At 39.7% G+C, this 11,490-nt stretch overlaps 1 protein-coding gene across 4 annotated transcripts in view; it reads left to right on the top strand.

The window, feature by feature from the left end:
- Positions 1 to 11,490, top strand: part of NFKB1 (nuclear factor kappa B subunit 1) — a 131,066-nt gene that overhangs the window by 113,260 nt on the left and 6,316 nt on the right. For all 4 annotated transcript variants that reach the window (XM_023220099.3, XM_023220100.3, XM_023220101.2 and 1 more), the window contains 5 exons: positions 1,009 to 1,123; positions 6,607 to 6,808; positions 7,269 to 7,438; positions 7,767 to 7,869; positions 10,739 to 10,863. In XM_023220099.3, coding sequence (XP_023075867.2) covers positions 1,009 to 1,123; positions 6,607 to 6,808; positions 7,269 to 7,438; positions 7,767 to 7,869; positions 10,739 to 10,863 — 715 coding nt within the window. The remainder of the gene's footprint in view (positions 1 to 1,008; positions 1,124 to 6,606; positions 6,809 to 7,268; positions 7,439 to 7,766; positions 7,870 to 10,738; positions 10,864 to 11,490) is intronic.

Genomic DNA, 11,490 nt, shown 5'->3' on the forward strand with positions numbered 1-11,490 from the left:
AAAAAAAAAAAAAAAAAAAAAAAAAAAAAAAAGAATTATGCTTCTCTGAGTGACTTTGACACCACCGGTATGTTCAGCATCGTTAGTGTAAGCTCTTAGGTTCCTTCTATCATTCTTATTTTTGTGCCCCTACTGCATGCTAGGGCTGTAAGATTGACTCAGACAGAACCTGCCCCAGAGATGACAGGACAGAGAAGGAGAAAAATGTGTAGAAAACTGCAGTTGCATAACCAAGCAGTAAATTTGAGAGGGACAACTTGCTCCACTTAGGAGGTTAGGAAAGTATTCTCTGAGGATGTCGGGTTTGAACTGGAATATAAAGGATGGAGTAGGCATTGTTCAGGCAGAAGAAAGGAGCAAAAACGTTCCAGGTAGAGAGAATATTTGCTGGAATGTTTGCAGGAGTGGTGGGAAATACAATCACTTTGTTTCTTCACAAGTTTACTGCAAGAATTTTCTTCCAGTAGTTAAAAGCTTCACACCATTCTCCCCTCTTGGGATCTAGAAAGATCTTTAAAAAGCCACCACACTGTATTTTGGAGGAGGGCAGCAGGGCTAGGTGAGATAACAAAGTTTTCTGAACAATCCCTAGTGCCAGGCATTCATTTTACATAAAATCTGTGTGTCAGGAAAAGTCAGGGGGAAAGGTAGAGGGGAAAACCACCCAAAGCCATACTATAGAGGTAGAATTGGGATTTAAGCTTAGGTGCTTCTGGGCTGGAAGCCTCAATGTGTTTATGCATCAAGGGGTCAGACATGAATGCTCCCAGAGGCCAGGCAGGTACCACAAATAACATAACAGCCTTGGGCAGACAGTTAGGAGGGACGGGTCCTCTGGAGACAGCATCCCACCTCAGATTCAATACATTTTATAGATTCAGAACATTTTAGGGCCAAATAAAACTAGGTATGGGAACAGATTCCATTCTTGAATCTAACCACATCTTGGGAATCTTTTCTTTTTCATTAACATTTTAGTTAATTATTGCCACTGTGTTTTCATTCCAGTGTCTTACACTTAGCAATCATCCACCTTCATTCTCAACTTGTGAGGGATCTACTAGAAGTCACATCTGGTTTGATTTCTGATGACATTATCAACATGAGAAATGACCTGTACCAGGTAAGCCGAAATCTCAAGAAAACAACTGAAGAAAAATCCGTAGTTTACTTTTTCTTTTGTATGTTTGGGTGCATGTTATTTTTAGTAATGTTAAGAGTAGCAAAAATAAAAACAAACCGTTGTAGGTAATATCTAAAATCCCATTAGTTGAGAATGTTACCGTATGATTTAGGATCTTTTGATCTGTGGGTATAACAGCCATCAAGCCACAATGAAATTCAGCATCCCACTGGGGGAAGGCAAACTTTAAACTGTAGAAATCAAAGAATTTTTTCATTTAAGAGGGAGAAACTAGAGTAAAAATGTCACATCTGTCAAGAAAAATAAAGTTAAAAAAAGGTTTGAAAAGCCAGTAATTTATAATAATTTTAAAGTCTACTGAAACATACGTTGACAATATCCAGATTAAATGTATATCAAATAAAGCGTTCTGAAATCACCACACAGAAAGGTTAAAAGTTTGCTTGAGGAGGAAGAGGTGTCTTTCAAAAGCAGAAAGACACAGCTCCAACTGAGGAAAAGTGGGAACACCAAAGTTTTGCCCAAATCGGGTTTTCTTAGGAATTAATTAGGTGGGCTGAAAATACAAGTTGAGGAACTGTTTTTTCCAGAGGTCTTCCAACACTGCAAAGGGAGAAGTTAGCTAGAGACACAGCGAGGCCCCCTAATGGGCATGTGCAGAATTCAGGGAGAGACAAGGAGCCTGGGAGCCACTTGGGCAGAAGCAGAGCTTGGACATTGGTGATGGGAACCCAGTGACCCCAGCCAGACTTTCTGGCTGAGCGACCGCACTGGCATGAAGCCAAGATGGGGTTTGGCTCCTGAGGTTTCCTCCTTCCTGCCCCCGATTGCTTTTCCCACCTCACTGTCTTTCCCCCACTCCCACCAGTCTGCTGTATGGGGCTCCTGCCCTTGCCCACTTCTTAGCCTTCCATTTTTCTCCTTTCCTTCATTGACCTGAAGCATCTTCCTCATCCTCCTTGGAGAGATGGTTTGCTGGTTCACGTGTATCTCTCACTCCAAAAATATGGCCACAATCCTGTGCGATGATTTACTTAGTGAAGGTATTTGTTCCTGCTCTCTCAGTTTTTAAAACAGTGATGTGAATCATTTCTGTTTCCTCACTTTAAAGGAAAATGCTTTTATTAGTTTAAAGAAAATTAATTAAAACTTCATTTTCTTTAAAGGAAATTAAAATATTTATTTTCTTATTTTTATTTCCATTCTTTAAAATGTGCTTTAGGCTGGGTGTGGTGGCTCACACCTGTAATCCCAGCACGTTGGGAGGCTGAGGCAGGCGGATCATGAGGTCCTGGCTAACATGGTGAAATCCTGTCTCTACTAAAAAAAAAAAAAAAAAAAATTAGCCAGGCATGGTGGCGGGCGCCTGTAGTCCCAGCTACTCTGGAGGCTGAGGCAGGAGAATGGTGTGAACCCAGGAGGCGGAGCTTGCAGTGAGGCGAGATCACACCACTGCACTCCAGCCCGGGCGACAGAGCGAGACTGTCTCAAAAAAAAAAAAAAAAAATGTGCTTTAAAGTGCATTTACAGCAAAACTACTAAATGTTTACATGTGGCTCTTAATAGTTTTTACCTATGACTAGGTAAAAATTAATAGGTTTCCTGATAGGGGAAAATGACCATTTTTCATTCAATGTAAGTCACCATTAGGCTTCTTCACTGGCTGTTGTGCTTAATGTCAAAGGAAAAGTAAAGTTAGTGACTCTTCACTGCCTGTTAATATAAAATAACTAGTATGAAGTGTGATTGTAGATTTACATTTAAAGGATGTCTTCTTAAAACTTTTATGTCATTTTGGGGGTCATTGGTATTCGGAAAGTCATTTTGCCTGTAAAGCTTGATTCTCGCAGACTTTTGGACTGATTGTTCCTTGTAGTCATCACAAATCTATGAATAAAACTAGGAATGGGACATTGTAGCTTGTCAGTCCTCTTCAAACCCTGCTTAACAGTCATATTCAAGGAATTACTTACTTTATGTTTATAAATAGGATCTGCAAAGGACACAGCACAACAGCAGCACAACGGGATTAGTAGCTGTGATTTTTTTTTTGGAGACGGAGTCTCGCTGTCTCACCCAAGCTGCAGTGCAGTGGCGCGATCTCGGCTCACTGCAACCTCCGCCTCCTAGGTTCAAGGAATTCTCCTGCCTCAGCCTCCTGAGTAGCTGGGATAACAAGAGCACACGACCACACCCGGCTAATTTTTGTATTTTTAGTGGAGACGGGGTTTCACCATGTTGGTCTGGCTGGTCTCGAACTCCTGACCTCGTGATCTGCCAGCCTCGGCCTCCCAAAGTGCTGCGATTACAGGCATGAGCCACTGCGTCTGGCCAGTAGCTGTGATTTTTTTATATCCTAAAGTCTTTACTGTATCATTTGGTTACATATGTTGAGACTCTCCAGTGTGTTAGAGACAAAAACCCTGAAACCACCACATTGATACTATCCCTTCTGATTTGGGGACTCTCAGAAGACTCTATGCCCATTTTTCCCCCACCTTACCACCAGTCTCATTAATGGGCAGTGATTCTGGCTTCCCTAGTATGCCTTCTAGGTCTCAGACACACACCCAGTGGCAACTTTGATTTGAGAATTAGGAACTGCTAAGATTTGAACTCTTGATTATCTGTCGTAAAGGTTCTCTAGTAACTATTCTTAATGGAAAATGGTACAGTTCTTTAAATAATTTGGATTACTTGGCAATTATCTTAAGCATTCTCCCCAAATACCGTTCACTAATCTTAGTACATTTCTGTGACCATCTGTCATGATCAAATTCCTCTCCCCACCCACCCTCTAGAAACACACTCAAAATAGTCCAAGTGCACAGAGTTAGGATTTTTTATGAAAATACTCCTTTAAACCTTTTTCTTCTCTTTCTCCTTCCCCCAACATAGACAACCACTCTATTGTGTTTGGTATGGATTGTTTTATTTGTATATGTTCCCATAAAACATTATTGGGGGGTTTTATGTATTTTTATTTTATGTTGTTAATTATTATAAATATCACATATATTCATAGTTTTAAAAATGGTACAGAAGAATCTACATTGGAAAGTCAAAGTTGCCTGCCCTGACAATGGCCAGGTCCCCTAAGCACAAATGTCACTATTGTGTTTATAGGTAGTTTTTCAAGTATTGGATATAAATGTCCATATACTTGAAATACATAGATATTTTCATATACTCTCACATACAATCCACATTATGTTAAATGTGCTTCTCTTGCCTTGCATTAACCTTTATATTTTTTAAAATTTAATTTAATCATAGATTCAAAGGAGGTTACAGAAACATACTAGGAGGTCCTAGTATTTACTGCAAGGAAACCAGAGGTATCTTCACCCAGTTTCCCCCAATGGTAACATCCTGCATAACTTCAGAACAATATCAAAACCTGGAAATTGACATTGGTACAATCTACAGATCTTAATCAGATTTCACCAGTTTTACACACACTTGTGTGTATCTGTATAGTTCTTTGTGCATACATTTTTTAAATACGTAAGTGGCATTATGCTACATGTTACTGTATTTCTGCCTTCGCTGCTTATCCACACAGTTCTGTGTACAGCTAGTTTGTTGTTTCAGCTCCTGAAGAGAATCTAGTATGGATCTTCCACCTATAACATTCTTGTTTCCTAGTAGTAGACATTTAACCAACTTCTAACTTCCTACCTCAGTAGAGAATAATGCAGTGACTCTCCTCACTTATGTCCTCTTGTGGATTTGTGTCAGAATTTTACCTAGATACATCTACAAGAGTTGGGTTGCTGGGACATTTGTATATCTGGCTATCCAGAATGTCTGTGTAAGTCCCCACGCCCACAGCCATAGCATGAAGGTGTAATTGTTTAAGATATTATCCTTGGATTTAAGATCTAGAAGCTTTATATCATGGAAAACCATTGATTGGACTGTGGAAGAAAATATTAAAAAAAAAAAAAAAACACCTCAGACTCATTTTTTTAAATTAAATTCAAACTACAGATAATTTCTAATTCCTGGATAGTATACTGTCTTACAATTTCAGATCCTTTTTTTCACATTCTCATTCTCTTTCCTTTTCCCATCTCCCCAAGTAGCATTTCAGAAAACACAGATTAGTAAACAGTTTCTATTGACTTAGTTATTTTTGAGAAGAAGGCTCTTGGCAACAATATCTAAAGTTTTGAGGACATCACTTCATTTCAGGCCAGGGTGATAGTCCTAGAAAATGAAAGAAATAAGGGCGAGTAATAATTTGGCAAAAAAAAAAAAGGGTCTTGGTCTGATATATATTAAATAATCACTGTAGTTGAGATTTAGATGACCCTCACATCATTCATCCTGCCAGTTCTCATGTGCTGTGGTCACCTACATAGCTAGGAGGTTGGTGGCTCACCTGCTTCTGTAGACAGTAACTGCTCAATGAAAAGGGAATTTTAGGCAAATTGTCACAAGACTGGCTGGATGTCATAGTTAGGCTCCTGTGAAATAAACTGATTTGTGTAAAGATACATTGCTGTTCTCTGTCATTGAACTCAGTTCTTTGAAGGATACATTTGTGATTGTATTTGTCTTACTCATTTTTGAAAACACACAGTTTGCAAAACATCTTATTTGCATTCACCGAAGTAATACCTTGTGGGCAGGATAGTCAAATGGACTACTTAAGTACCTATTAGGTATCATTAGCTCACCTTTTTTATTCATCTGAGCCCCCTTGGTGAAATACTTGTATTATCCTCGTTATGTTATTTAGAATCTTATAATACCTTTTATGAAATGGGTATAGGAAAGCTATATTGACTGGTCTCAGGAGCCAGTTCATGGGACAGTATTTTTTAATTTAGTAAATTTAGTTTCCATGTCAGCATAGAATCACGGCACTTTTGTTAATTGGTTTCTATTGAGTACTTCATTTAAATTTCTTCAGTGAAAACATAGCCTTATTTTGATTTGTTAATATAAAATCAGCTGAAGATAACTCCTACCAGAAATTTAAGAAAACTAAATTTACTACTAGGTGTGCTCAAAATCAACAGTCAGTGGGTTTTAGTGAGAAACAAGACGTTATTAAGACTTGTAAATATGAAAATAACCCACCACAGAAAAAATTATATGAAGTGATGGATTTGTAACTTAATCTGATTTAATCATTTTATGTTGTAAACTTATATTAAAACATCACATTGTACCTCATAAATATATACAATTACTATTTGTCAATTAAATTTAAAATAAATAAAAATTTTAAAACCTGAATTATTGAATGGCTAAGTGTTAGTACAGTGTATGTACTTCTTTAGCACGTGGTATGGAACAGGATAACTTGCGTGCCAAGGTCAGGAGTTAATCTGGGAATGAGAAATGTTCCTGCAGTATGACCCCACCCATTGCAGTGACAGCTACCAAGCTGTAAGGTGTAAGTAAGTGTTCACTGCTGACCAGTGAATCTCCTGCCCTTCACTTTCCAGACGCCCTTGCACTTGGCAGTGATCACTAAGCAGGAAGATGTGGTGGAGGATTTGCTGAGGGCTGGGGCCGACCTGAGCCTTCTGGACCGCTTGGGTAACTCTGTTTTGCACCTAGCTGCCAAAGAAGGACACGATAAAGTTCTCAGTATCTTACTCAAGCACAAAAAGGCAGCACTACTTCTTGACCACCCCAATGGGGACGGTAAGAGACAATCACACATCATTGGTGTGGGATTAACTTTCTCCGCCTTCTAAATATCTACTAGGTATTTGATAATTGTGTGTTATTTGATTTGTACCCAAAAGTGCTTTCCTTAGTCACCTGGAGTTCATCATCTCTTTTGGGCATTTCTGTTGCTCACCAAAGCTAATTTTTTTAAAGATGATTTGGAATAGTTAGTAGGAGGAAAAAGCAGAGGCCTGAGTAAAGATTCATCTTGAAGCACACAAAGTGTCGTTTATTCAGGGAATGTTTATTTATGTTCAGTGTCTCCTGAGAACATAATAGGAGACTGTGGGTCTTCAAAGCAGAACAATAGACTTACCGTACCTTTGCTGTCCCTCCCCATGATTCAGTTTTTGCCATTTCCTTTAGCTTCACCAAGGGCCATCTTGTGAGTTAGCCATCCCATCCTGTGACTGTCCCTTTGCTTGGACTCTAGGTCTGAATGCCATTCATCTAGCCATGATGAGCAATAGCCTGCCATGTTTGCTGCTGCTGGTGGCCGCTGGGGCCGACGTCAATGCTCAGGAGCAAAAGTCCGGGCGCACAGCACTGCACCTGGCTGTGGAGCACGACAACATCTCATTGGCAGGCTGCCTGCTCCTGGAGGTGAAGGGCGCTCTTACTTGCTTTTGCATTAAATTCCTGAGGGAGATTTAAGGAATTCTCTTCGAAGAATGAAGTCAGTAGCTGCTGTTCTCCCTTATAATCAGCTCTATTTATTTAACACTTATGGAGGGCTTCAGAGTAGCACCTTTAGATGTTTCCCCACCCCCTTGCTTGGCATCTCTAATTGGGGATATCTTCAATGACAGAGCCAGCCCAAAGTAGCAATTGGGCTAGTAATAGGACCCAAGGGGCCATGCACACTGGGAGGTGGGGACAGAAGGGCAAAAGAACCTTCCACTAACGCTTTCCTGTGTGGGCTGGATTGTAGGGTGATGCCCATGTGGACAGTACTACCTACGATGGAACCACACCCCTGCATATAGCAGCTGGGAGAGGGTCCACCAGGCTGGCAGCTCTTCTCAAAGCAGCAGGTAAGGTGGCGACCTGGCGGTCATTAATAAAAAATGTTACCAGGAATGCAAACCCAACTTCAATAGAGCAGCCATGTTGCCTTCTTTAAGCCACAGACCTACTGCTGAAAAGCGAGGGTAAATAAAAATTATATGGCAAATCACATTTTATCTGCCATAAGGCACTGTTTGGACTAGTAATCTTGGGCTTTACCCTGACAGTCATGTCAGTTTTTACTTTCTGATTCATCTGTTTGGGGTTTGATTGTTTAGATTGACTCCCATGACAAGGGGTCTTTCAAAGTAGAGTTTGATTCCTTATGGAATTCTGAGTGGTATCAGTCTCAGATCATATCAGAAGTCCCCAGAAGAAAAAGATTATTGGTGAAAGAAATCATTTAAAGACTTCATTTTGAAAGAAATGTCTCTTAGAAATTGAAGTGTAGGAAAAAGAAAATGGGCCATGTATTAAGACCCATTATGTGGAAGGCACTAAAAATGGCTAGCACTTAGTGACCTTTCCATGTCCCAGGCACTATGATATGCACTTTATGTGCACAGTCTCATTTAATGCCCAGTCACCCTTTGTGACAAATACCGTTATTATTCCCCATCTTAGAGTCAAGGAAACAGACTAGAGAGACTGCCAGATCCCACTTCAGGGTTCCAGTAAGTGTCAGAGCTATGAATCACACTTGGGCAGTGTGAACTTCAAGACTTTATTCTCTCTACTATGTTTCTCTCTCCTATTTTGTTCATAGGTTTGCAGATGTTATTCCATTTAATTGTCTAGTCCTGTGAAGTACAGAAAATTATCCATGTTCATCTTTGAATCTCCAGTGCCTTGCATATTTAGAACCTCAAAATATGTGTAATGAAATTGGCATCTGAAGCCTGCCCTGACATATCTGATTTACTTTAGAGGTTTTCTTTTAACTTAGAAGGTAAACGCTACATAAATTCAAGAAAACAAAGCAAATTAAAGACATAGGAACTTTTTCTTTGAGAACACCATATTTTTCTTTTCTCTTTTAACAAAAGAGAGAACAATAAAAAAATACCAAAAAAAAAGAGGAAAAAAAACCTATTTAACAAATAGAGCTTTTTCTTGAACAAGAAACTCTGATTGCAGTGGTTATTAATAGTTTTACAAGACACTGATTATAATTAAATGCCTTCCAACAAGAATCTATAACCAGTCAGACGGGTTGGCTCACACCTGTAATCCCAGCACTTTGAGAGGCTGAGGTGGGAGGATCACTTGCACTAGGAGTTTGAGACCAACCTGGGCAACATTGTAAGACCTCATGTCTATTAAAAATTTTTAAAAGTAGCCAGGCATGGTGTCACTCGCCTGTAGTCCCAGCTACTTGGGAGGCCAAGGTAATAGTATCGCTTGAGCCTGGGAGTTCAAGGGCGCAGTGAGCTACAGTTTCACCACTGCACTCTAACCTAAGCTATAGAATGAGACCCTGTCTCAAAAAAATACATAAATAAAAAGAAAAGAAAAAGAAACTATAACCCTTTTAAAAATGCTTTATATTGAATTCTCAGAATCCCATGAAAGGAATAGCAAGTAACAGTTTCTCTGATATATAAATGAAGAAACTCAGATGAAAAACCGAGCCCGAATCTTAATGTCATGGAAAAGGTCAGTTAAGGCCAAGTGTGGAGGCTCACACCTGTAATCCCAGCACTTTGGGAGGCCAAGGCGGGTGGATCACCTGAGGTTGGGAGTTTGAGACTCACCTGGCCAACATGGTGAAACCCCATCTCTACTAAAAATACAAAAATTAGCCAGGTGTGGTGGCAGGCACCTGTAATCCCAGCTACTTGGAAGGCTCAGGCAGGAGAATCACTTGAGCCCTGGAGGTGGAGGTTGCGGTGAGCTGAGACTGTGCCACTGCACTCACAAAAAAAAAAAAAAAAAAAGTCAGTTAAAGGATAGCTCATCCCTCCAGTCTTTGGTCCTGTAAATTGTTCATCTTAATTTCTCCATGGTTTTTATGGTGGGATTACATTTATTGTCTCATAGATCAGGCCAGAACTGGGAGAGTAAAATCAAGAAATAGCATGAAGATCCTTCTTTGCTTCTTTGCTTCCCATTAAGTACTCTTCTATTATTGATATTGACACATCTGATGTTCTCCCAGCAAGATAAAAACAAGTTCCTCCCTCGAAAATGGCATCATTAGACATCAAGCTAAACACTCATAAAAATAATCTAAGCCTCTGAGAAGTAACTCTAGCTCTAGTCTTTGAGTTACTTTGGTGTTTTGTTTATTTGTTTGTTGTTTTTGTTTTTGCTGGATGCTAAAGAGCAGACTAGATTTCCCAAAATATTTCAATAATTATACATCCTAGCAGGTTTGTTTATTTAAAGATCAGAACCCTGGCATTGCTGTACCCAGCAATGAAACTGGCCATGCTATCACTAGATATCAAGCATCTTTGCTGTTTTGAGTGTCCAAGAAAAGGGGCTGAGAAATACATTGTCATGCATAAATTTGAACAGTGGGGACCCTAATCCTGAGGGTGCACCCTAGTCGCTGTAATCATGCTGTCCATCATCCCTCAGATTAAAGATGCATCATTCAGTTGAGAAATATCCTGTAGAGTTAAATGTGAAGTCAGAGTATTTGAAGTCTTTTTTTTTTTCGATAGTATCTTTGGCTATTTAAGGTGTCATAAGACAACTTTATCAAAGCAAATTACAATTTTAAAACAATTTCTCTGGATATTCCCGTGGAAACGTTTTATGCATTAAAAACTATCCAGGAGATTGCCTCAAGCTGCTACAGTGCTTTGCCTTTGGGAATCTGACCTTTGCAGGCAGTTGAAAGTTGACAAGATGTGGGTTTACCTAATGCTGTGTAACCTAACTTCACAGGGGCAGATCCCCTGGTGGAGAACTTTGAGCCTCTCTATGACCTGGATGACTCTTGGGAAAATGCAGGAGAGGATGAAGGAGTTGTGCCTGGAACCACGCCTCTAGATATGGCCGCCAGCTGGCAGGTGAGTGCCGCTCCATCTGTCTGATGGATGCCCCTGAGGGAGTCAGAGGTTCAGGAATGTAAGAACAGATGGTCTTCCCGGTGCTTTATTTCCCAAAGAACATGCCTTTTATTTTTAAGAAAGTCTGCTTGTCAGAGACCATTTTTATCTTGAAAAACCCTATCCATGAAAGATCTAGGTCAGCTGAGTTCTAAGTACGAAAGTGTATGCCTAATCAGATCAGAGTTGAGATGTGAGAAAAGGTTAGAAGAAAAACACAAAATTCACATAAAAGTTACCCATTCCGAATTCACACCAGAATTGTTACCATCTCAATTTCTGAAGCTAGGATAAATGTTACTGTTTGCTTAGAACTTAGCTAAGTGATTTCGGGATGTAAAAATAAACTAAGAATTCTTCTTAGAATTTCAATAAATATAAAACAGAGTAAATAGATTTAAAGCCTTCCTCAAAACTCCACAGGGCTGAGATCTGAAGGTATAAAGCAGTTACTAGGTCGTTTGGCCCTGGGAAGAAAAGCCAGAGGGAGGAGGTGGGCAGCGTGCAAGATCTCCAGCAAGATAAGATCAGTTCTTCTAGAGGCAAGAGCTGCTCCACTTTTTTTTTTTTTTTTTTTTTTTTTTTTTT

Source organism: Piliocolobus tephrosceles, chromosome 3, assembly GCF_002776525.5.
Source record: "Piliocolobus tephrosceles isolate RC106 chromosome 3, ASM277652v3, whole genome shotgun sequence".
In the NCBI taxonomy this organism is placed as follows: domain Eukaryota; kingdom Metazoa; phylum Chordata; class Mammalia; order Primates; family Cercopithecidae; genus Piliocolobus; species Piliocolobus tephrosceles.